This window comes from Dipodomys merriami, unplaced genomic scaffold (genome assembly GCF_024711535.1).
Source record: "Dipodomys merriami isolate MVZ:Mamm:240054 unplaced genomic scaffold, mDipMer1.0.p SCAF_2, whole genome shotgun sequence".
NCBI classification, from domain to species: Eukaryota; Metazoa; Chordata; class Mammalia; order Rodentia; family Heteromyidae; genus Dipodomys; species Dipodomys merriami.
Genome location: NW_027203381.1, coordinates 70,238,082 through 70,264,729, shown reverse-complemented (window position 1 = coordinate 70,264,729; position 26,648 = coordinate 70,238,082). Strand labels below are relative to the sequence as shown.

The 26,648-nt window shown below is 37.2% G+C and overlaps 1 protein-coding gene across 6 annotated transcripts in view; it reads right to left on the bottom strand.

Annotated features, from left to right (window-relative positions):
* Znf148 (zinc finger protein 148) overlaps positions 1-26,648 on the bottom strand; it is a 111,086-nt gene that overhangs the window by 51,681 nt on the left and 32,757 nt on the right. For 4 of the 6 annotated variants that reach the window (XM_070030005.1, XM_070030006.1, XM_070030010.1 and 1 more), the window contains exons 3-4: positions 19,084-19,218; positions 8,534-8,882 (exon numbers count right to left, since the gene is read on the bottom strand). In XM_070030005.1, the coding sequence (XP_069886106.1) occupies positions 8,534-8,866 (333 nt within the window). In that variant the 5' untranslated portion in view covers positions 8,867-8,882; positions 19,084-19,218. Of the gene's footprint in view, positions 1-8,533; positions 8,883-19,083; positions 19,219-23,330; positions 23,502-26,648 lie in introns of all 6 variants that reach the window. The other 2 variants (XM_070030007.1, XM_070030008.1) reach the window with 2 other exon arrangements.

Below are 26,648 nucleotides of genomic sequence, written 5' to 3'. Positions count from 1 at the left end.
TTAAATATGTACCATGTTAGAAAATATAGACATTTCAAATCATCTTTATACAAGGGAGTGAAATTACTCCTAAGGAACAACATAGTCTAGCAGGATACACAACCCTTTTAAATGAGAGCAATTATCTACAATGCTAAGGCTTCTCCCTAGAACAAGAATAATTATCTCATGGGAAGCAAAACATTCTCCTTAAGATGAGATGAGAGCTAACAACTTCTCTAAACTTAAACTGAGTGAATAATTTATACAGTGGTCAACCAGACTCCACTTGACCAATTCTGAGACAATCAACTATAACCTTTGATCACTGGGGAAGACAACTATGACCAGGATTATTCAATAATCATATACATCTCTTGGCCTACCTCCAATTTTTTGCCTATTTGAACCTATAGATCAAGGCCTTCCTGTGGCTGTCAGTACCAATAATCAATTTCTTTTCTCTGGCCTTTACATTATCCTTTCTTTATTTGGCATATAGGGGCAACTGGCCAGAATGGACATGTAGAATTGCAGAAGCTTGAGTCTGGAGTCGAAAACTTGTTTCATACTGATTTAGAGTAGAGGGTCAATAAAAATTCTGAAAGATAATAATTGCCATAATAAAGAATTTTTATTTAAATTGTTACCAGACACTGAGAGACTTTATCTAGGAGATAGAACCTAAAGTTATTAACAATTTGAGAAAACTCAAATTCCTGTTCTGAATCAACAATAAAAAAGTTACCATGAAAAAGAGTTATGAATAAGCATAATGAATAAGCAAGAATAAGCAACTTCTGAAAAAAGAAAACCACTGATTTAAAATGGTTCAAAATCCATTGTATGTGTGTATACACTGGTACTGGAGGTTGAAATTAGGGCCTGTGGCCTGTTCCTTAGCTTTTTTTGCTCAAGGATGGCACTCTACCACCTGAACCATAACTTCACTTCTAGCTTTTTGTTGGTTAATGAGATAAGAATCTCTTGGACTTTTCTGCCAGTGCTGGCTTCCAACACCAATTCTGAAATCTTGGTTTCCTGAGTAGTTAGAATGATTGCAGGTTTAAGCCAACAGTGCCCAACTATCAAAATAATTTTTAAAAGGCTTTAGAATAATCTAAAAAGGATGTAAGGCCTGTTAAATCTGTTTAAAGTCTATATTTGGGTTTTAGGATCATACTGCTCTATTGTGAATCTTTTGTTTTCCTTTTTTTGTTGGTCACGGGGCTTAAACTCAAGCCTGAGTGCTGTCCCTGAGGGTTGTTTTTTTTTTGTGCTCAAAGCTAGTGCTCTACTATTTTGAGCCACAGCTCCACTTTCAGTTTTCTGGTAGTTAATTGTAGGTAAGAGTCTCACAGACTTTCCTACCTGAGCTGACTCTGAATCACAATACTCATATCTCAGCCTCCTGAGTAGCCTAAGTCACCACACCCTATACACATAGTTTTATATACATAATTATGTCTCCAAGTCCTGCCTCTTACAACTCTGCCTTTGTTAAGGTTATGTAATCACTTACTCTCAATAGATAATTTTTTAAAAATCCCTTAGCTCTACCTGTCTGCTATGTGGCATGATTCAGTTTTTCATAGAGTCTTCATGTATTATTGTCTTTTAGGCATACTAGGACTCAACTTTGGACAACCATAAAAAGATAAAGTTTTAAGCAGACATTGAAGAAACTGTAGAAGAATAAAGAATTTTAAAAAATTAAGAAAGAGTAGATTGTAAAAGTCCATCAAGATCCTATGTATAATAATTCATATGAAAAATGGCATAAAATACAAGTGATTAGATCTATGTGACATGTATGGTAGATTATCTTGGGACTATGATCACTTCTGTCCACATAAAATCTGCATATCAATGTTCACAGCAGCTTTACTGTAAAATAACCAATGGCTAAAAAAACCTTAATGTCCCTCAGTAATAGAATTATTCTGTGATAGTTATACCACAGAATACACTATAATAAAAGGCAGTAAATAATAAGAATGAAATTTAGATACCATGTAAATGTGTGGAGATAACAATGCAATCTTCCCCACCCTGTATAACAGATATAAACCATAATAAATATACATGTATTTATATATATTTTATTTTATATTATATTTTTTATTATTATTTTTTGGTCGGTTGTGGGTCCTGAACTCTGGGCTTGGGCGCTGCACCTCAGCTCTTCAGCTCAAGGCTAGCACTCTACCACTTGAGAGTCAACCCCACTTCCAGCTTTTTTTTTCTGCTTATGTGATGCTGAGGAATTGAACCCAGGGCCTCATGCATGCAAGGCAAGTACTATACCACTGAGCCATCTTGCCAGCCCCATAAAAATACTTTTTAAAAGCCAAAACACCACAGCTAAAGCTAATATATGTTAACTTCATAAAATGTATTTATTATATGAGACACTTGAAAAACCTTAAAAACTCCTTGTTCACCAATGTTTTTCAAAACATAACCAAATTATCATGGGAAGGTAGCTTAGATGATAGAGAACCAATTACTCTGAATAAAGATAATAAGATTAGTAAAAAATAAAAATAAAAAATAAAAAGGAACATGTTATTGACATACAAAACCTAGATGGTTCTCAAGAGCAGTATATCGAATGAAAGAGTCAATCTAAGAAATTCATGTTATGTGATGTAATTAATAAGATATTCCCACATTGAATAAGTTACAGGGATGGAAAGCAGAGTTGAGATGGCCAGAGGTTAGGCATGCGGGGAAGGAAGATGTGTGACTATGAAGTCCCTATCCTCTTTTTATCCATGAACCACTCACCCCTAAAGCCTTAAGCTAGGGCAAAACGGTCTCTGTCAGAATGAAGAGAGTTTTGTGCATGGGAAGGCTGCCCAATACAAGATGTAAGAAAAGGGTTGTGGGTATAGCCCAGTGGTAGACTGCTCACCTATCAGTATATGAGGTCCTAGAAAGGATCACCAGCACAATCAAAAAAACAAAATAAGACTTCTTTCAAAATGTCAAAGAACAAGCACAATGAGAAGATTTTCCATATAGAATTCAATTCAGCATGAGGTATTGGGAGTCCAGGCAGCATAGGAAGGGTCTATGTTGTGGTAGAATGACAGGCAGCCTAGAGCGGGCATCAGAAAAGAGGTGAAGAAAGTAATAAAGTGGGTGTAGAACAGCATGATCTATCAAAGCAGAATGCCACAAAGGGTAGGGAATGTCCATGTGGTGCTAAGGCCCAGTTCAAGATGTCAAAGAACACAGCATCCATGCAGGGATGGGACAACAAGTACTGCTGTGGAGACAGAATCCTAGACCCATGTCTATGGGTGATTACAGAGAATTTAGTAAGTAAATAAAGGATAAAGAAGCCAGGTGTGCACGCGCGCGCGCGCGCGTGTGTGTGTGTGTGTGTGTGTGTGTGTGTGTGTGTGTGTGTGTTTGTATGTGAGATTTGAACTATAGAACTAGATGGAAAGGGGAGGAAAGAAGGGGAAAAGAGGGTGAATAATTTTGTATTTCAATTCAACAATGCACGAAGATATTGTCTCAATAAAAGCTGTTGATCAAAAGAGGTTTTGAGGATGGGGAAATAGAAAATGAAAGGGTTATTCTGAGCAAAATACAATATATGCACAAGTGCCATATTAAAATCCTTTGCAATTTTTAATACTAACAAGTATTAATTTTTTTAAATGACAAAAAATGTTAACATTCTCTGCTGGAAAGTACCTACATAAGAGGGTTAAGCTAACAAGGGATGGGGTGAATAAAGTTGAATATGAGTCAAAGAAGCTTATTTCTAAGTAGGCAAAAAGAAAATCGAAATCTAAACAGCATGGTAAGCATCAAGATCTTAGCTTCTAAATACTAGAACTAGAACTCTTTGGAAAAATAGCTGACTTCAGGACTGAGGCAGGAAAAGTATAAAGTAAGCCCAGAAAACATGTCAGGAATTAAGAAAGTGTTCAAAGACTGAAGAACACACTAAACAACAGAAAGCCAGTTTAGGAAGGTGCCCATTGGTCAAATCTTTTTTTTTTTTTTTGGGGGGGGGGGGAAATCCGGTCATGGGGCCTGAACTGGGCGCTGTCCCTCAGCTTTTAAGCTCAAGGCTATCGCTCTACCACTTGAGCCACAGCGCCACTTCCGCCTTTTTTCTTTTTGCTTATGTGGTGCTGAGGAATCGAACCCAGGGCCTCATACATGCAAGGCAAGCGCTCTACCACTGAGCCACCTTCCCAGCCCCAGGCCCCTCCCCCCTTTTTTTTAAACCAAGGTTTTGTTACATCCCCAACCAACTGGACAAATCTTAACAGAGTGCTAAAATAATCTTAGTAAGAGATATTATTAACCTAAAGTAAAAATTAAAAACCTATGTCTGTATTGATCCGTATAAATAAATGAGTAAAAATTCTTTAATGCAATGGGGAGGGCTGGGACCGTAAAGAATTTGCCTAGTATCCAGGGCATGAGGCCCTGGGTTCAACTCCTAGAACAAGAGTGTGTAGGGGCAGGAAGGCAGACAGACAGACAGGAAGGAAGGAAAGAAGGGAGGGAGGGAGAGGTGGGGAGAGAGCAAGCAAGGAGGGAGGAAGAGAGAGAGAGAGGGAGAGGGAGAGGGAGGAAGGGAGTACAGAAGGGAAGATGGGAAGGAAGGAGAGTTGAACAGTAAGAGTAACATACAGTGGCAGAGTCTAGCAGTTACCATCTTAACCAAGCAACCAAACGTGGCAACACTTCCATAATACATGTGTCAAAAATGCTTAACTTTGTAGAAAAAAATCAGATAAGCCCAAAGAACATTCTCAAAACATGAGAAATAACCATAACTAATGACAATTAAATGCACCATAGGGTAATTTTGCAAATTAGCTATTAGAGTCTTCAGCAGTAACTGATGGAAGAGAGTACATAAATAAGTAAAAATATGAAAGAATCAAAGAATATAATTATACAACTTGTCCTTATTGACAACTATAAAATAAACTACATAACAAAAGCCATATAGATATTCTTTTCAAGTGAACACAAAATATTAACCAATTAGCTCATCTGCTAAGCACTGAAAGACTTAATAATTTTAAAAGGACTGAATTCATTATGTGTATTCTTTGACTACAATAATAAACTATCAGTGACAAAATATTGTCCCTAAATTAGAAGTTAACACTTCCAATTAACTCATGGGTCAAAAAAACAAAAATAGAGGAAATTTAGAAGTATTTTAAATTATAATATAATGAAATTAACATCAAAAGCAATTTAAGAGTCTTCAAGTATTTATAACAAAAATGAAGAAAGTGGGCCAAGCATAGTAGGATATGTATTATTCCAGCTACTCAGGAGGCAAAGTTTGTGAGACTTATTCCAAAAACATTACGTAAAGAAAAGGTCTGGGGGCTTGGCTCAAATACTAAAGCAGTCATCTAGCATGTAAAGGCCCTATATACAGTCCCCAATACTGCTAAACAAACACATACAAAGGAAAGGAAGAAAATTCTAAAATCAAGTCAGCCTATCTTTACTTTAAAAAGAAAATAAAAGCAAATGAAAGCTAAAGATGAAGGAAACAATAAAGTTTAATCATATCAATCAAAAAGAAAAAAATCTTGATTCATGAAAGAAACTAGGAAAACTGACAAATCTCTACCCTGACTAAGAAAAAGAGACCAGAAAAACCAACATGTCTACCCAGAGTAAGAAAAAGACAAATTCCAGTATAAGAGCAACATCACTACCAAAGGTTAGAGGTATGGGCTTATTTTGGCTCAGTGATAGAGGACCTGCCTAGGTCCTAAGCATGAGGACCTGAATTCAAACACCAATACCACTAAAAAAAAAAAAAAAAAAAAAAGTAAACTGAAAAAATGCCATTATAAAAGACCTACAGCGAACTTTTGGGGGGAGAGAGGAAGGTGAGAGGACAGGAGTTGAGACAGGGCATCATGCACTAAGTAATAAGCCTGTTATCGCTAGTGATAGGAATCACAAATAGAAGGACTACAACCCAGGGAATAAAAAGACCCTATTTGAAACTAATCCAGGCAAAAAAGGGTCTAGAGGTGTGACTCAAGTGGTAGTATGACTGCCTTGACTCATTCCTCTCATGAGGCTGAAATCAGAGGATTAAGGTTTGAAGCCAGTCTGAGCAGACAAATCTCCAAACCAGAATCAGATGAATAGCTCAAGTGGTAGAGCACCAGTGAAAAAGCCAAGCAAAAGCTTGAGGTACAGAATTAAAAGTCTCTGTACCAACACACATTCACACCCTACACCCCCTCTAAAAGAACTTGTACCTAACATTATTGGGGGGGGGGGGGGGCAGTAGAGAAGTGTATACCTTAAAGCCCAATGACAACAATCTTTAAAGCAAAGAAATATGTTAGAGCTGGAAATGTGGCTTAGTGGTAGAGTGCTTGTCAAGCATGCATGAAGCCTTGGGTTCAATTCTTCAATACCACATAAACAGACAAGGCTAAAAGTGGCGCTGTGGCTCAAGTGGTAGAAAGCTAGCCTTGAGCACAGAGAGGCTCAGGGACAGAGCCCAGGCCCTGAGTTCAATCCCCAGGACCGGCAAAAGGAAAAAAAAAAAAGTTATAATGAAAATCACACAAAAAAGAAAGTTTTTAAGCTGCAAAGTGAACAACAGGAAATTGTCAACACAACATATTATAAAAAGGTCCAGAGATCTATTGTAAAACACTAAGAATACAGTACTGGACTATAAATTTAAGAATGGTGGGCTGGGAAGGTGGCTCAGTGGTAGAGCACTTGCCTTGCATGCTCGAGGCCCTGGGTTCGATTCCTCAGCACCACATAAGACAAAAGCCGGAAGCGGCGCTATGGCTCAAGTGGTAGAGCGCTAACCTTGAGCTGAAGAGCTGAGGGACAGCGCCCAGGCCCAGAGTGCAGGCCCCACCACCGGACCCAAAAAAAAAAAATGGTTAAAATGGAGTACAGTGATCCAGACCACCCCTGATATAAAAATGAGAGACTTAAAAACAAAAACAAAAACAAACTAATACTGAAAAGACTGGAGATGTGGCTCAAATAGTAGATTGCTTATCTTGCAAGTAAAAGGCTTTGAGTTCAAACCCCAATAACCACCAAAAATGTGATGGGGAATGGTTACAGGTAATATTCTAAGCAGAATATATGGAGATTATAAAGAAAAAAAGTCCATCTAATTAGGTAAACTGAAAGGAAACAAGTTTCACAAGGCTAAAAGACCAGATAAGAACTACATTATGGTTGTGATTTTACTGAACATGGTATAAAAATAAGAATATACAAGACACTATGTTGAAAAAGAACTTTACAACTTGGGGAGGAGGGAGGAGCTGGGGAGTTGGGGAAGGAAGGGATGGTAGGGGAAAAACAAAGGAGGAGGTAACAACCCTTGATAGGAAATATACTCATTACCTTACTCATGTAACTGTAACCCCTCTGTACAGTATTTTTACAATAAAAAATATATACAAAAAATGCAAAAAAAAAAGTAAGAATATAAGATTGAAATGGATGGCGCACTACCCTGTAATCCTAGCACTCAAGAGGAGGCTGAGATAGAAGAACTAATAACTTCAAGGACTGCCTAGACTACGTAGTGAGAACAAATAAATGATTGACAGACAGATCAATGAATCAATAGATAGGTAGACAGACAAGCAGAAAGGATGTATGGATGAATGTATGGATGGAGATGAGAAAGATGTAAGAACCTCTGTGTAAGATAGGTAGGTAATAGTGAGAGAGAGAGAGAGAGAGAGCAAGAGAGAGAGAGAGAGTGGGTGTGTATGTGTGTATTTCCTGAGGTCTGCACTCAGGGCCTGAACACTGTTCCCAAGATATTTTGTTTTGTTTTGTTTTGTTTTTGGTGGTTAGTTGGTGATAAGAGTCTCATGGACTTTCTAGAGTATCTACAGTTATAGAAGTGAGCTACCAGCACCCGGCAGGACATATATTTTAAAGAAAATAGCCATCAAGCAAGTGGAGAAGACAGAATACGAGTGTACCAAGAAAAATTAAAGAAAGGAAGGAGGCTGAGATTATAGCTCAGCTGGTAAGAGTATGTCCTTAGCATGCACATTATAGAGTCTATTTGTAGCAGGCATGAGGTTCTGGGTTTAACCAGGACTTCCTCTCCTCACCCCACCAAACAAAAATAAAAAAATAATAATAAAAAAAAAAAAGGAGGAAGAGGGAGGCAAGAACTGCCAGGAAAACGCCTTGATGTTTCCTATGTTTAGGACTCAAATTCTGCTCTTTCAGAAGAATCCAGAAGTTAAAGTATCTTTAAAATAAGCACTTAAACTTTGAATACACACAATCTGACAGAGACATAAATGTTATTTTGGAAAAGATAAACTTCTAAAATAAAATAACACAAGAATCTAATTTCAGCTTTCAAATATGATTAAGTCAATATTTTAGTAAGTCTATTTAAGAGAACTATCTTTTGACTATTGAAGGATAAAAACTGAAATTTCTTTGAAGACATGTAATATTATTTAAAACAAAATTAGTATCATTTCTAACTGTAACTTCAATGTCTGATAAAAGAATTACTTACAGGGACATTAAGTGCATATTGTAGTCCTTGAGGAAGTCTTTCATGTGTTTCCATCTGCTCTTCATCATTTTTCACTGTCTCCTCATGGACCATGAGTTCATCATGTGATATCATATCCTGCTGTCTCATCTCACTTTCTTGTAACACTTCTTCTGCAGCAAGGATCTCCTGGTGAGGCAGACTTCGATCTTGAAGTACTGACTCTTGCAGTTCTCCAGACACGGTAGATTGGCCAGACACTCCACCCATTACAACCATTGCCCTGGAAGACTGCATTTCGTCTATGCCGCCACATTTAAGAAATAATCCTTCCAGTTTGTCGTCAATGTTCATGCTTAAGTATAACTGCCTAGAAAGACCAAGTTTGGTAAGAAAGCATAATGAGTTAGTTTTATATGTCAACATTAAAAAATACTAAATTATGAAAGGTATACATGTAAATAGAAAAAACTTTTTTCCTGTAGTTCAGAATTTTTAAATTTCCAGAATAGGCTTCCAGAGACTAATGAAGTAAACCTAAGTTCTCATTTTGATATAAAGGCACTAAATCTTAATCTGTTTTATTACTAAAAAATGGCTGGGCTCATTGGCTCAATTTTGTAATCTTAGATACTAAGGAGATGAAGATTGGGAGAATCAATGTTCAAGGCGAGCAGAGCTCTGAATGGGAATGGGGATATGGGAACCATTTCTACCAGTAAAAAGCTGGGAATGGTGGCACATCTGTCCTCCCAAGGATGGGAAAGGCACAGGGAAAAGGACTGAAGTCCAGGTCAACCCCAGCAAAATGCAAGACTCTATTTCTGAAAGAAAGCAAGAAAGGCTAGGGGTGGTCTCAAGTGACCAGACTAGCAAGCACAAAGCCTTGAGTTCAAACCCCAGTATTGTCCTACAAAAATAAACTCAAAATAAATCAGAAAAAATATTTGTAATTTTAGTAATTTGAAGGATTCATATTCTTTAATATATTAAAGTACCTTAAAATAAAAAGTAAAGAGATGAATTCAGTAAGACATATATTGACCGAGAAGTCAAAATAGGAATCCAAGGGACTGGGAAGGTGGCTCAGTGGTAGAGCGCTTGCCTTGCATGCATGAGGCCCTGGGTTCGATTCCTCAGCACCACATAAGCAAAAAGAAAAAAAGCTGGAAGTGGCGCTATGGCTCAAGTGGTAGAGCACTAGCCTTGAGCTGAAGAGCTGAGGGACAGCGTCCAGGCCCAGAGTTCAGGCCCTATGACCGACCGGACCCCCCCCCAAAAAAAAAAAAATCCAAGAAGTCAACATTTGAAACAAGGTTATATTTCATCTACCACCACTGGTAATAAGTTTTTCTTTAAACCAACAAAAAAAATACATCCAGCTAAGCAAGATAGTGCATGTCTGTGATCCTAGCACTCAGGGGCAAGAAGGATAATACATTCAAGGTCAGTTTGGGCTATAGCAAAACCTTGTCTCAAAATACAAAGTTACAAAAATTTTAAAATGACACCAAATGTTGAGGTAGTAAAAACCAACAGCCATCTATAGATAAGGAGTATAAATTAGATTATTTATTTTCAATGGCCATTTAATAATGTATGAAGTTTCAAAGATGTATACATTCCTCTAGGCTGCATTTAAAATTTTATTTCAGTGAAACTTTTTTCTTTTTTTAGTGCTAGTTCTGGGCCTTGAACTGAGGGCCTGGGCATTGTCCCTCAGATTTTTTTGCTCAAAGTTACTCCTCTACCACTTTGAGCCACAGTTTCACCTCTGGCTTTTGGGTGGTTAATTGGAGATAAGAGTCTCTTGGGCTTTCCTGCCCTGGCTGGCTCTGATCTGTGACCTGCAAACCTCAGCCTTCTGAGTAGCTAGGATTACAAGCATAAGCACTGATGTCCAGCAATGGTATGGGGCAATCTTGGTGAAATTTATCCTTTGTGTATCCTAGAAACATACACAAATATATACACAAAAGATGATTACAGTGGTGATTATCATAATGAAAAATTTTAAAAATGTGTTCAATAAAAACAAATAGATTAAGATACAAACCAGGGCTGGGAATGTGGCATAGTGGTAGAATGCTTGCCTAACATGCATAAAACTTTGGGTTCAATTCCTCAGTACCACATAAACAGAAAAAGCCAGAACTGACACTGTGGCTCAAGTGGTAGAGTGCTCGCCTTGAGCAAAACAAGCTCGGGGACAGTGCCCTGAGGTCAAGCCCCATGGCCGACAAAAAATACATATATATTTTATTTTTTATTTTTTTAATTTTTGTCAGTCAGTGGGGCTTGACCTCAGGGCCTGGGCGTAGTCCCTGAGCTCTTCAGCTCAAGGCAAGCACTCTACCACTTGAGTCATAACTTTAAACAGAAATCCTCAGATCTTCTCAGCCTCCTGAGTAGTTAGGATTATAGGCGTGAGCCACCAGCATCAGGTCTAATATATATTTTAAAACTACAAGTAATAATTGTTAACTAGGAGACTTTATAAATTTAATAAAACTCATTGAATTATATGTTTTCAATAGGTGAGTTTTACTCTAGGTAATAAATCTAAATAAATTTTCAATAGTCAAATCAGAACAGTGGGGGCCACCCTTTGGGTACTGAGGAGATGCTACTGATAGATATTCAGAAATGGACATTTCAAGGGACCTAATGAAGAAAGGAAGTTTAGTTGCACAGGCATGCTCATCCCATTAAGTTTAAAGATGTAAACCTATTACCTGAACTCTTTAGAAATTATTAAAATAAAGGTGAAACACAAAATAATACATGGTCATAGGAAGGTTTTTTTTGGAAAACAGTTGAATATTGGCAACCTTAAGATTAATTGGCAAGGGGGAGGGGGAATCACTTTCCTGAGACTTGTACTCAGGACCTATGAGCTGTCCCTGAGCTTTTTTGTTCAAGGCTATCACTCTAGCACAACTCCAGCTCTGGCTTTTTAGTGGTTAAAGGGAGATAAAATTCTCACGAATCTTTGAACCACGATCCTCAGATCTGAACCTCCTGAGTAGCTAGGATTACAGGCATGAGCCAAACAAAATTACATGTTTTTCCTTCTATTTAGCTCTAATGTCAAAACTTCCTATTCTAAATTATTACTTTTTACAAATGTTCTTGAATGTGTTAAAATAATTCTTTTTTGAGGGGGCAGTACTGGGGTTGAATTCAGGGCCCCAGGCTTGTTTCACAAAAGCTCTACCACTTTCACTTCACTGCTATCCCTAAAATGACATATCAAATATTATCACTATTAATATTCTTAGTCATAAAACTATTAACTTAATTGTGGTGGTAACAAATTACAAACTAGACACTATAAACATAACTGCATTATATTATTTTATCCATTATTACAGAAAGGTCAGGCAATATTTTAAATCTGTTCTTTTAACTTGGTTCCTGTAAATTCATGTTCTATTTGATTATAGCAACTAGTGTAACAATAATCATGAAACCCTAAGCTAAAACATCATCACAAAGAAGATCAAAATGTTGTTTACAAAGTAGATTTTATAAATTACATGTGTATGTATGTGTGTTGATCCTGGGGCTTGGACTCAGGGCCTCTCTGTTGTCCTTCCGCTATTTTTGTTCAAAGCTAGTTCTCTACCACTTGAGCCACAGCTGTAGTTCCTACAAATTGCATTATCAGGTTAAGTGAAATAAATGTAATATTCATCAGCCAAAAGTGAAGGATCTAGAATTAGGAAATGTACTGTTTCAATTTAGTTACTACTTTTCTAAATAAATAATTTAAGATCACTTCTTTGACAATGGCTTTCTATGGCTAGAATTCTAATCACTACTAAAATCAAAATACTGTTTTCACTTACTAAGATTACCAAGGACCTTTACTTCAATAAAAATAAAAACTATATTTATGTTATAGTCCATAAAAACTTACTAACAGCAGAAAAATAAAAAATGTAATTCATATTTGCTTTTCATGACTTCCCTGAGACCAGGTATCATCAGCCTAGAATACATATAAGATACTAAGGACCAAGCATATGATTTGACCTTTCAAAATCCTTAAGAAGCAAGAAAATCTTAAAGATCAAAGGTTTTTAAATATATTAGCAGATAATTCCCCCCTTCAAATATTCTATTTCATATATTTCTTAGAAAATAAACTATCCACAAGGCACTCACTGGTGGCTCATGCCTGTAATCCTAGTTATTCAGGAGGCTAAGATCTGAAGATCACGGTTCAAAGCCAGCCCAGCCAGGTAAGTCCATGAGACTCTTACCTCCAATAAATCACTAGAAAACTGGAAGTGGCACTGTGGATCAAGCGATAGAGCCTCGCCTTGAGCTGAAGAGTGCAGGGACAGTGCCCAGGCCAAGAGTTCAAGCCCCATGACCGACCAAAAAAAAAAAAAAAAGAAAGAAAAAGAAACTGGGGCTGGGAAGGTGGCTCAGTGGTAGAGCACTTGTCTTGCATGCTCAAGGCCCTGGGTTCGATTCCTCAGCACCACATAAGCAAAAAGAAAAAAGCCGGAAGTGGCGCTGTGGCTCAAGTGGTAGAGTGCTAGCCTTGAGCTGAAGAGCTGAGGGACAGCACCCAGGCCCAGAGTTCAAGCCCCATGACCGGACCCAAAAAAAAAAAAAAAGAAAAGAAAAGAAACTACCCTATAAATGAGTGTCTCTTAAGGAAAAAGTTTGATTATTCTGGATAGTTCTTTGGAAATCCTTGCAAATCAATTATAACTTTTTGCTAAATTGTTTACTGTTTCTTAAAGAATGTGGAAAGCCCCTGCTTATTTAGGGACTTAGACATATAGTCTTCACTGCAAGTCTTTGTTGCTGTTGCAGTTATACTATACATATACCATTACTTTGAAAAACTTGTTGAGTTTTACAGAACATGGGAAACATACAGTGTTCTCTAAAAGAAATGGACAGTTTACCTTTTGTCACAAGATGCTTATCAGTGAATCCTGTTCTTCCTGGAGCCCAAGATGATTCTAAGTTACTGCAGGAGGGAATGTGAGGGAGGGGGAAAGGGCTGGATGCCCAACTTTGTTAGTTAACAGGCCCAGCAAAAGCATCTTTAAATTGACTTGTACTAGGACAATAAAATACGGTACATTCTCTATATTATTTTTCTAAGAATAGGTTTATCCTGTTTTCTTTTTCCATAGGTTTGTAAAAGTTCTTCTTTTATCCTTAGAAAGTTGTACTTCATTTTCTGTCCAAATTAACTGTGCCCAGAGATGAGCTGAGATGTTATTTAAGTGCCTCATTCGATTTAAAAGACATTTAATAATTTTTTGTGTGTATGTGCCAGTCCTGAGGCTTGAACTCAGGGCGTGGGAATGTTTTTTGCTCAAGGCTAGTGCTTTACCACTTTGAGCAACAGCTCCACTTCTAACTTTTTTGTGGTTAATTGGAAATTAAGTGTCATGGACTTTCCTGCCCAGCTACTTTGAACCATGATCCTCGTACCCAGCCTCCTGAGTAGCTTGGATTACAGGTGTGAGCCACCAGCACCTGACTTTTAAGACTTCCTTTTATTTAAAATAAGATTTAAAGTAAAAACATATGCAGGCCTCTGTCACAATCCTACAAAAAAAAAAAAAAAATTGGGGTGTGCCAGTCCTTGAACTTGAACTCAGGGCCTGGGCACTGTCCCTAAGTTTTGTGGGAGTTTTTTGTTTGTTTTTGGCTCAAGGCCAATGCTCTACCACTTAAGCCACAGTTCTACTTCCTACTTTTTAGTGGCTATCCTACTTCTTAGTGGCTAATTAGAGATAACAGTCTCACAGATTTTCCTGCCTAGGTTGGCTTCAAAATATAATCATCAGATCTCAACTTCCTTGAGTAGGCAGGATTACAAGCATGAGTCTCTAGTGCCCAGCTTCTCTAAAATTTTTGAAAGCACTAATTCTCATTTAGAATGTGCACAAAATGTCTACCTACCACTTATTACTTTAATTAATTTGCATTAAACATGAAAGAAATACATTTCTCATATAAATATCTTGCTTTATTTAAGTATCTTATTTACTGGATTTGGCAGTAACATTATCACTCATTAATGGTCAATGAATAATGTGGAACTTCAACTATCTAAATCAAAACAGAGTTTAGGGGCAAGCTTAGGAACTTAAATATCATTGCATTTTCTATGCAAAGAATAATTTCCCAAGTTCATCAATAATCAGAACTCATTCAAACTAAAAAGAAACCTCACTTTAGGCAGGAGAGATATTCAAGGAATTTGTTCTGAAACAAGTAAAAGAGAAAAAGACTATCTCACAAATTACTCTTTATGTCTTTGTTTAGTTGTATTTGGTGGTACTATGGCAGACTTGTGCAAGTACTCCACCACTAAGCTACAGGCTACAGGCCCAGCCTTCACAAATCATTTCTAATCTACATCATATCCAGCAAATCCATTTACTTGAAGGATAGTAGTTACATTAGTTTAAGTAACCAATATATGAAACAATGATATATATATATATATTATTTATTTATTTATTTTTGCTGATCCTAGCTTGGGCTCTATCCTGAGCTTCTTTTGCTCAAAAACATCACTTGATCACAGCTCTACTTCTGGCATTTTTGGCAGTTCATTTTTGGATGTAAGAATCTTGTGGACTTTCCTACCTAGGCTAGCTTTGAACCACGATCCTCAGATCTCAGCCTCCTGAGCAGCTAAGATTACAGGTATAAACCATGGGTGCCCAACTGAGAAAATACAGTTTTAAAAGGATGTTCATTTTTAAAGTGCGTCTAGTTAAAAAATTCCTAACAGGGGCTGAGAAGGTGGCTCAGTGGTAGAGCAGTTACCTTGCATACATGAGGCCCACATACGTCAAAAAGAAAAAAGAAGCCGGAAGTGGCGCTGTGGCTCAAGTGGTAGAGCACTAGCCTTGAGCTGAAGAGCTGAGGGACAGCGCCCAGGCTCAGAGTTCAGGCCCCACGACCAGACCCAAAAATAAATAAATAAATAAATAATTCCTAACAGGAACATTGCAACAATGGCAACCAGACACAATAGTCTTTCTGATTGCCATTAACAGCACAAGATTTAAATGATTGCTAGCACAATTACTAATCAGAAAATTTACATTATTATGACTAGCTGAAAATACAATGATTTCTTAACATATACATATATATGTATATATAATTTATTTTTTGTGGTAGTAGGGCTGTCCCTCAGTTCTTCAGCTCAAGACTAGCACTCTACCACTTGATTCACAGTGCCACTTCTGGTTTTCTGAGTGGTTTACTGGAGATAAGAGTCTCACAGACTAGACTTTCCTGCCCGGCTAGCTTCGAACTTCAATCCTCAGATCTCAACCTCCTGAGTAACTAGGATTATAGGCATGAGCCACCGACGCCCGGCAGAAAAATAAATTTATAAATATTCAAACCAAAGTTAATGGGTATTTCTACATTAACATTGAAGCCTCACTTAAAAACACTAAAATCTTAAGAATACACTGTATACCAAAATATCACTGAAGTCTTCGAAAATAATGTAACAATGGTGATAATCAGAAATGTTAAAACATCAAATTTATGCCAACTCAAACTGTTTTAAAATACCTTTAATATTTTGCTTTGAGATTTTTTTTGTCTTTTAGGAGAGGCAAAAGGGGGCATAAAAAGGGAGGGAATGAGGGAAGGTGAACAAATGCAGTCATGGTATTCAATATACACTATGTAGAAAATGAACTACGAAACTTGTGGGCAGGGATGGGATGGGAAAGAGAAAAAAGGGGTGACATTATCAAAAAATAAAAATACTCATTACTGACATGAAATGGTAACACCTTAATAAAATTATATTTTTAACAATAAAATTATATTTTAAAAGCCTATAATTTAACAAAAGGAGAAAGTAAAGGCAAATTAAAAGGAACCCTACACTTTGTTTCCTAGTTATTCCGTTCATTACATTTTAAGACTACATCAATTACTCATATATTAATATTCAACATATTGATTCTTTTAGGAAACTAAGTTTTCTAGTCTTATACGATGATAAGAAGAATATAAAAAATACTTTTTGGGTAGTTCATGATGACTGATACCTAACATCCAAGCTAGTTAGGATGGGGAGTTTGAGGACAGCCCCAATAAAAAGTTACTGAAACCTTATCTAAAAGACAAGTCAGGTGTACTGGTACAATATTATTTTGTTGTTGTTGTTTGTCGGTCGTAGGGCTTGAGCTCTGGGCTTGGGCAATGTCCCTCAGCTCTTCAGCTCAAGGCTAGTGCTCTACCACTTGACCCACAGCGCCACTTCCAGTTTTCTGGTGGTTTATTGGAGGTAAGAGTCTCATGGACTTTCCTGCCAGGGCTGACTTTGAACAGTGATCCTCAGATCTCAGCCTCCTGAGTAGCTAGGATTACAGGCATGAGCCACCAGCATCCAGCCTGGCACATTATTTTAATACCAGATATTTGGGAGACAGACATATGAGAATCTCAGTCCAGGGAAAAATATGAGACCCCATAAAAATAAAGAAAAAAATGCTTGGGCATGGCTTAGGTCATAAATACCTGCCTAGCAAGCACAAAGTCCTGAGGTAAAAACCCCAGTACCAGCCAAGGTGTGGTGGCTCATAATTATATGCAAAGCAGAAATTGGGAAGATCTCAGTCTGATACTAGTCCAAGCAAAAAGTCCATGAGACCCCCATCTCAACTAATAAAATCTATGTATGTTGTCCCAACTATACAGAAAGCATAAATAAGCCAGTTGCTAATGGCTCATGCCTATAATCCTAGTTACTAAGGAGGCTGAGAGATGAGGATCACAATTCAAAGCCAACCAGGGAAGAAATGTTCATTAGACTCCTCTAAAATACTAAAAAAGTTGCAAGTGGAACTGTGGCTCAAGTGGTAAAGTGATAGCGTTGAGCAAAAGAAGCTCACAGACAGAGCCAGGCCCTAAGTTCAAGCCCCAAAACTGGCATGAAAACAAAACAAAACAAAAAATAGAAGGACTATAGCCCAGGTCAGCTTGGGCAAAAAGTGAGACACTATTTGTACATTTTGGAAAACTAAAACTAATATCAAAAACACTGAGGGTATGGCTCAAGTAGCAAAGCAACAACCTAGCAAGCACCAAGACCCTAACACACACACACACACACACACACACACACACACACACACACACACACACACACACACACACACACACACACACACACACACACACACACACACACACAAATACAGCCAAATAGACTTTCTTACATATACTTGAAACAGACAATATCTAGTGGTTATTTTTAATATATTCCATATAGTAATAACCAACGTACATTTCAGGACAGAATCCTGTTAGCTATTTAAACCAATATCACTTTATTTTCAAAATGGAAAGTAAATCTGACACAAACCTAGCATAAGCCAGATGACCATCTCCTTAGAAAATGTTCTCTCCTTCCTACCTAATAATAAAAACTATGTAAGACACATGATTGCCTAAGTTAAGACCCAGCCTCTCATTTAATTAGTTATGGTCAGATGACAAAGTTCTAGACAATATGGTTGCCATCTAGGGCAACAAGATAGGAAGACTACAAATACTCTCCAATGGCAGAAGAAACCATACTTAGCATGAGTGATGCCCTGGATTCAATCACTAGCATCAAAAAAAGAAAAAAGAAAGAAAGAAAAAAAGAAAAGCAGAGCAAGAATGACAGAGGAGTCTGATCAAAGGATATTGTGTGCAAATACAGATGTTAAAATAAACTGCCCGTAACAACTGGAGAACAAACAAATAAAGAGTTGCGCCTGGATCATAATAAATCTAGAACCTCATACAACTGAGTGAGTTTGCATGCAGTTTTCAAACAAATACAAGTATACCTTTATTAGCCTATATCAATAGCCAAGTCTATATAACAATTAAATACTAATATATCAAATATAAATATTTCTGAATTGTCTGTAAGATTGCTTTTTATAATATAGGCAAATATAATATGTACAAATGTACAGTAGTTAATGTTTTAATCATATTCTTAAAATTATAAACACACTAACTTAGATTTTGTAGGTTTATTTTTTCCAGTATTAAAATAGTTTAAATGGAAATCCTGGGAAATATAAGGACAAGAAGACAAATATGCATTCTGTTAAGAAACAAGTTTAAACAAGAAAATATGTCAGAGAATGATGAAGGGGTTGACTCTGATCAAGATGTGTTATACACATAAAGTGACATATTAAACTAAAACCCCTTTATACAACTATTTGAAGAAATAGTTGTATGATAAGAATGTTTAAATATTACAAAAAAGGAAATATCTCTTAAATTCACTTATGATTACTGAATATACACATTTTGTGTTAAACTCAAATGAAAATCTAAAACAGCATTATATCAATTTTGACTAGAAACTGTTTTGAGAAAAAAATTAAATCAAGTAGAAAATATTTTCTTTTGTAAGTAAAAATGGAAACAGAAACTATTAATTATACAAACCAAACATGGAAGTGCAACAGCAAAAACAAAATGTTTCATATTAGAAAAAAATGTACTTACTCAACATTAAGAAAAGTAAGTATTAAAATTACCTGAGCCTAGGGTAAAAATGAAGACTTCAAGGAAGGGAAAGCTGTAGAGTTGAGCAAGAAACCATGGTTGAGTTTCTACCTTTCATAGGCTTCGAAAACCTTTATACCACTTCAACCAATTATGACTTTCAGTTCCTACAATAAAGCACATATACAACAAACAAAACACATTAGACGAGGGAAACGCTATACAACAGTATCTGCAAATGAGCATTAATCCCAAGTGATCACTCTGTAAATTTAACATTTGTGTGAATAACAAGTACACTCATTTAATTTTTAGGTGGGATAGTGGGAAAAGTACAACAGTAGGAGAGAGTAAATAATTAAAAAAAAAAAAAAAACAACCCCCCCAAAAGAAAAACCAGCCCCCAAACCCTGCCCTTTTAAGGAATACCTTGCCTAGACCTGGAGTCCAACAGCTTCAGAAAAATGAAGTATTACATGAATTCACAATTACAGAGACTAAAAGATTAGAGAATAGGGAAGATTAAGCAACCATTCAAAAACACTATTGTTATCTGCTTTGTGAAATCTACAAAGTTAAAAGAAGCCAACAAAATAACAAAGCCAATTATTAGTAGCACCCAAAGATATATAACTATTAATAATAGAAAAGATTACAGTTGGGCTGGGAAGGTAGCTCAGCGGCAGAGTGCATGCCTTGCAAGCATGAGGCCCTGGGTTCGATTCCTCAGCACCACATAAGCAGAAAAAGCTGGAAGTGGCGCTGTGGCTCCAGTGGTAGAGAGCTAGCCTTGAGCTGAAGAGCTGAGGGACAGCACCCAGACCCAGAGTTCAGGCCCCATGACCGGCAAAAAATAAAAAAATAAATAAAAAAAAGAAAAGATTACAGTTTAAAAATCACATTGAATATCAAAATATAAAACTTGACCAGGGCTGGGAAGGTGGCTCAGTGGTAGATCACTTGCCTTGCATGCTTGAGGCTCTGGGTTCGATTCCTCAGCACCACATAAGCAGAAAAAAAAAAGCCGGAAGTGGCGCTGTGGCTCAAGTGGTAGAGTGCTAGCCTTGAGCTGAAGAGCTGAGGGACAGGCCCAAGCCCAGAGTTCAAGCTCCACGACCGGGCCCAAAATAAATAAATAAATAAATAAATAAATAAATAAATAAATAAATAAATAAATAAATAAATAAATTGACCAACCAGGTGCTGGTGGCTCACACCTATAATTCTCACTCCTCAGGAAGCTGAAATCTGAGAATCATAGTTCAAAGCCAGCCTGCGCAGAAAAGTCTGTGAGACTTTTGTCAGTCCTGGTGCTTCAACTCTGGGCCTGGGCGCTGTCCCTCAGTTCTTCTGCTCAAGGCAAGTGCTCTACCTCTCGAGCCACAGCACCATTTCTGGTTTTCTGGTGGTTAATTGGAGATAAGAGCCTCAGGTCTAGCCGGGCGCTGGTGACTCACGCCTGTAATCCTAGCTACTCAGGAGGCTGAGATCTGAGGATCATGGTTCAAAGCCAGCCCGGGCAGGAAAGACTGTGAGACTCCTATCTCCAATAACCACCAGAAAACCGGAAGTGGCGCTGTAGCTCAAGTGGTAGAGCACTCACATTGAGCTGAAGAGCTGAGGGACAGCGCCCAGGCCCAGAGTTCAAGCCCCATGACCGACCAAAAAAAAAAAAGAGCCTCAGGTCTTTCCTGCTCAGGCTGTCTTTGAACTTTGATCCTCAGCTCTCAGCCTCCTGAGTAGCTAGGATTACAGGTGTAAGCCACCAGTACCTAGCTTTCTGTGAGATTTTTATCTCAAAGTGACTTAAAGTGGTAAAGCATTAGGCTTGAGCACAAAACTCAAGACAGTACCCAGACTCTAAGTTCAAGCCCCAGGACTGGCATCCACAAAAATACCAAAAACTTAGCAGCCAAGCACCAGAGGCTCATGCCTAGGGACTAAGGAGGCTAGGATCTAATGATTGTGGTTCAAAGCTAACCTGGGCAGAAAAGTTCATGAGACTCTTATCTCCAATTAAACACCACAAGGAGCTAGAAGTGGGGTAGTCGCTCACGTGATAAGAGCCTTAAGTAAGAAAGCTCAGGGACAGGACCCAAGCATTGAGTTCAAGTCTCAGGACTAGCTTGGCAACCCATACAAGCACCTCCCCCTTCCCCCACCCCCCCACACTTGGTCAGCAACATTATGTATAGGAAATGCTGGCTTAAAATAGAAATAATTATTTTGTTTTTCCAAAAACAAAAATGACATAGCCAGATATGGTGACTCACATCTGTAATACCAGCTACTTAGGAGGCAGAGATAGGAGGATCACTGTTTGAGAGGCAAACTCCAGCAAAAAGTTAGTGAGTTCAACCTCAAAGAACAAATCAAGCATAATATAATCCAGTTTTGTAGCTGTAATCCCAGCTACAAAGTAAGACACATATACATATACACATACATATACATATATACATATATATATACATATACATATAGATACATATACATATATATATACATACACAGTGTGAGGCTAGCCTGAGCAAAAATACAGATTTATCCAAAAAATAACTAAAACCAAAAGGGATAGAGGGTGAGACTCAAACTAGAAAGTGTGAGGCCCTGATTTCTATCCTAGTACAGCCAAAACATAAAACAAAACCTAAACATAAAACACAACACTAAGAACAAAAACATAAAACACAACACTAAGATCATGGGTTGTACGTAAGAATATCTCCCAGTAAGCATTTCTGAGTATCAAATTAAAGATTTTATGAGATTTCCTATCCTGAAGGCCTCAAAAATATTAGATTCTCATCTATCAAGAACAGCTTGAGGGGCTGGGAAGTTGGCTCAGTGGTAGAGTGCTTGCCTTGCATGAATGAGGCCCTGGGTTCAAGTCCTCAGCACCACATAAGCAGAAAAAAGCCAGAAGTAATGCTGTGGCTCAAGTGTAGGGCACTACCTTGAGCTGAAGAGCTGAGGGAAAGCGCCCAAGCCCAAAACTGGCCAAAAAAAAAAAAAAAAAAAAAAAAAGAACAGCTTGAAGCCCGGCACTAGTGGCTCATGCCTGTAATCCTAGCTACTCAAGAAGCCAAGATCTGAGGATTGGTTTGAAGCCAGCCCCGGTAGGAAAGTCTGTGAGACTAAGTCTCCAATAAACTACTCAAAAAGGCCAGAAGCAGTGCTATGGCTCAAGTGCCAGGCCTACAGTGAAAGTCCCAGGACTGGAAAACAAAAAACAACAACAATTAAAAAAGAAAAACAGGCCGGGCGCTGGTGGCTCACACCTGTAATCCTAGCTACTCAGGAGGCTGAGATCTGAGGATCGCGGTTCAAAGCCAGCCCGGGCAGGAGAGACCGTGAAACTCCTATCTCCAATAAAACCACCAGAAAACCAGAAGTGGCGCTGTAGCTCAAGTGGTAGAGTGCTCGCCTTGAGCTGAATAGCTGAGGGACAACGGTCCAGGCCCAGAGTTCAAGCCCCACGACCAACAACAACAACAACAAAAAAAAACAGTAGCTTGGCTCGTACTCATAATCCTATTTGTGAGTCTACAATTAGGAAAATCACAGTTCAAGGCCAGCTTGAGAAAAAGTTTGAGATTCCATCTCCATCTAAATTAAATGGCAGGCATTTGTATTACTGATAAGTAAAATCCCACTCCAGGACAACCTGGCAAAAGGTAAGACCCTATTAAAAAAACAATGAAAGCAATAAGGGCAGGGAATGTGACTGGTATGTAATGTGACAGGGAATGGTAAAAAGCCTGTCTGACAAGTGTAAGGGCCTGAGTTCAAATCCCAAAAATGCTACAGAGAGAAAGAAAGAGAAAGAGAGAGAGAGAGAGATTTTATATTCACTCTTTAAGCAAGCTTGGAGATTAAGTATCTTGTACTTTCAAATCCAATTATAATAGTGCAAAAACTACAATAGTCTTTCCCATCTAAAGCAAATCCCGTAGTAATTCTGTGTATATACTTTTGTTTTTGTGCCAGACCTGGGGCTTAAACTCAAGAGTTTGGGTTCTATCCCTGAACTTTTTTTCTCAAGGCCAGCACTCTTCCATTTGAGCCAGACCACCACTTCCCGCTTTTCTTTTCTTTTCTTTTTTTTTGAGGGGTAGTTGAGATAAGAGTCTCATAGGCTTTCCTGCCTGTAGGCTTCAAATTGCAATCCTCAGATCTCTGCCTCCTGAGGTTTACGGGTATGAGTCACCAGCACCCAACTCATATATGTACTTTGGAAAGTATAAAATTATTTTTAAGACAATATTTCAACACTTACTATATCCTTAAAAGTTCAATTTCTGATAGAGCTATTTACCCCTCAGTATCCTTCCATTTCAGAATTTTCCTGGATAGTAATTTGTTTGTTTTTCCAGACAAAATCTTTTGTCCAAAATAAAATTTGTGGCTTATTTCCAGCAAGACTGTAATGTACACAAGTCTTAGTATTCTGGGAAAAGGAAGAAATCACAATATTAATTGCATATTTAGTAAAATGCCATTTTTAATAATTACAAGAGATAACAAAAATGTGACCCATATTCAAGAAAAGTAGCAGTTTATACAAATTGTTTTGGAATATGCTCCATATATTAATTTTGGTAGATATTTCAAAACATCTATGTTATGTTAATAAAAAGACCACGTTTTAAATATTTTTAAACTATGAAAGCAATCAGTTTACAAATAGGGTACAAATAAAATTTTCAATAAAGGCAAAAAATATGCAAAAGAACCAAATGGAAATTCTGAGTTAAAGAGTAAAGTAACTATAATTAAGTTTATAAGAAAGACTCAACAGCTGATTCAAGATAACATAGAAAAAAATCAGCAAGATTAAAGACATATCATAGGAATTGTCCAATTAAAAATTCAGAAAAAAAAGACTGAAGGAAAAATTTAATAAGAAACTCAAAGACAGGAAGGACAACACCCAGCCTAAGGAAAAGAAAGTAAAACAAAACTTAACAAAATTCATGTCAAAGATTTTCCAACCTTTTTAAGAAAAATAAATTTACAGATCTATGAGGCTCAATGAAAGTTCAGTAGGATAACTCCAAAGAGACTCATTCCTAAATACATTGTTAAACAACTGAAAGCAAACACAAGAGAAAAATCTTGAAAGCAGAAAGAAAAAAATGACTCAGCACGTACAAGAAATGATTAATAAGATTAATTGCTAACTCTCAATCACAAACAATGATGGTGGAGTCATATATTCAAAGAGCTGGAAAAAAAGCAAAACCATTCTTAAAAATTAAAAAAAAATGAAGACAGTTAAAGGCTGAGAAATTTTGCTAATAGACTTAACTTGTATGAAATTCTAAAGGAAGTACATCAAGCTGACAAAAAAAGACATGAGACTCAAATACACAGGAAAAAAATGAGAGTACCAGAAATAGTAAACATCTACAAAGCTATCAATGTATCTTTCCTATTTCTTTCTTCTTTAAAAAATCTAAGATACCAAGCAGTGATCAAAATAGAGTACTGCTGAATTTATAACATATATAATGAATATGGCAATACCAACACCCAACTAGGGAGAGAACAAGGGGCCATTCTGGACAAAGTTCCTGTTTTATTGATACTAAGCAAACTGTTATAATGTAAACTATAACTTTATCACCAACTACAATGAAAATACCTTTTAAAATGCAGTTGAAAAATCACCAAACTAACTAAAATGGCACACTAAAAAATAATTAATACTAAAGGCAATAAAGAGACACAGGAAGAAAAAAACACTAAAGAGCTATGGAAGAAATAATGACTAACCAACTGTCCTCATTCCATTTATTAAGTGATACCTTTTTTTCTGAAGTTTTAAAAGCACATTTAACATTTACTAAATTTCTATAATCTCTTATTCAACTTTTTCAAGTACCATAGTTCACTGAATCTAAAATTACTTTTTACTAATTAAGATAAAGTTACTTAAGTCTTACTAAGAAAAACAATGTTAAACAATGACAAATCAGAAATTTTTGTCATCCAAAGACATTATAATGTGGAGGAATATAGAGGTAAAGACCTTTAAAACTTACCCAGAATTCTCTACCCCACTCTACTATAGCCATGAAGTATAACATCACTACCATAGGAAACCAGAAAAAAATTCTTTATAAATTTACCTTCTCAAGGGTAAAACCAAAATCAAAAGATAAGCAAAGCTGAGCAATGATAATTTGCCTAACAAATGATAAGCAGCTCTGAATTTTTCCTAATACATTAATACAAAAGGGGCAAAATAAAAGAACAGATAAACAAATAGATTGCTGAAAAATATATAGCCAAAACAATAAAAAAAAAAGCACAAACTCACGCATGAAAGATAAATCAACAAAAAACAGTGATCTATATAAAATGTTTGGCATTAGCTAGTACTGTCAAATGAAAATAAATGCACATTGTGATAAAACTACTAATAGTGGTTATACTTTTAAGATTTAAGCAATTTATCCACCACTCTATTTAATGTACATACTATTTGGCCCAATAATTTTTCCCTTAAGAATTTAAACTGTCAATATATTTCAAAATATGTGTGATGATATCCCAAGAACATTCAAGGCGGGCACCAATAGCTCACATCTCTTAATATTAGCTACTCAGAAAGCTGAGGTCTGAGGACTGTGGTTCAAAGCCAGCCTGGACAGGAAAGTCCATGAGACCCTTATTTCCAATTAACCACCAAAAAGCCAGAAGCAGAGCTGTGGCTCAAGTGGTAGAGTATCAGCTTTATGCAAAAAACCTCAGGGACAGCACCCAACCCCTAAGCTCCAGTACTGGAGCTCAAAAAAGAAAAAATGAAAAAATATTCAATATGTGACCATGTATAATAGGAAAAAAAAACCTATATAAATCAGTGGCTAATCAAAGCAGTTATGGTACATTCAAATACTAGTACACTACTTAGAATGAAATGAGAAGGAATGATATGCAAAGAAAAGGAAATCTATTTAACTGAGAAAAGATAATAGACTTTATTTCTATAACTAGTAACACTGATTCTTTTCAGTGTATATAGTAATACTATGCTATACATATGTCCATGAGCTATGCAAATAGTATAAAAGCAAAAGGGATGGTCTGGTAAATGCAGAGTCCTACCCAACAGTTCTGAATATGAGTGTTCACATGTAAGGACATGGGCAATCTGTTACAAGAAATAAAGACTGGCTGGGCACCGGTGGCTCACGCCTGTAATCCTTGCTACTCAAGAGGCTGAGATCTGGGCTGGGAAGATGGCTCAGTGGTAGAGCACTTGCCTTGCATGCCTGAGGCCCTGGGTTTGATTCCTCAGCACCACATAAGCAAAAAGAAAAAAGCCGGAAGTGGTGCTGTGGTTCAAGTGGTAAAGCACTAGCCTTGAGCTGAAGAGCTAAGGGACAGTGCCCAGGCTCAGAGTTTAGGCCCCACGACCAGACCCAAAAAAAAAAAAAGAGGCTGAGATCTGAGGATTGCAGTTCAAAGCCAGCCTCGGCAGGAAAGTCCGTGAAACTCTTATCTCCAATAAACCACTCAGAAAAACCAGAAGTAGCACTGTAGCTCAAGCTTGCCTTGAGCTGAAGAACTGAGGGACAGCGACCAAGCC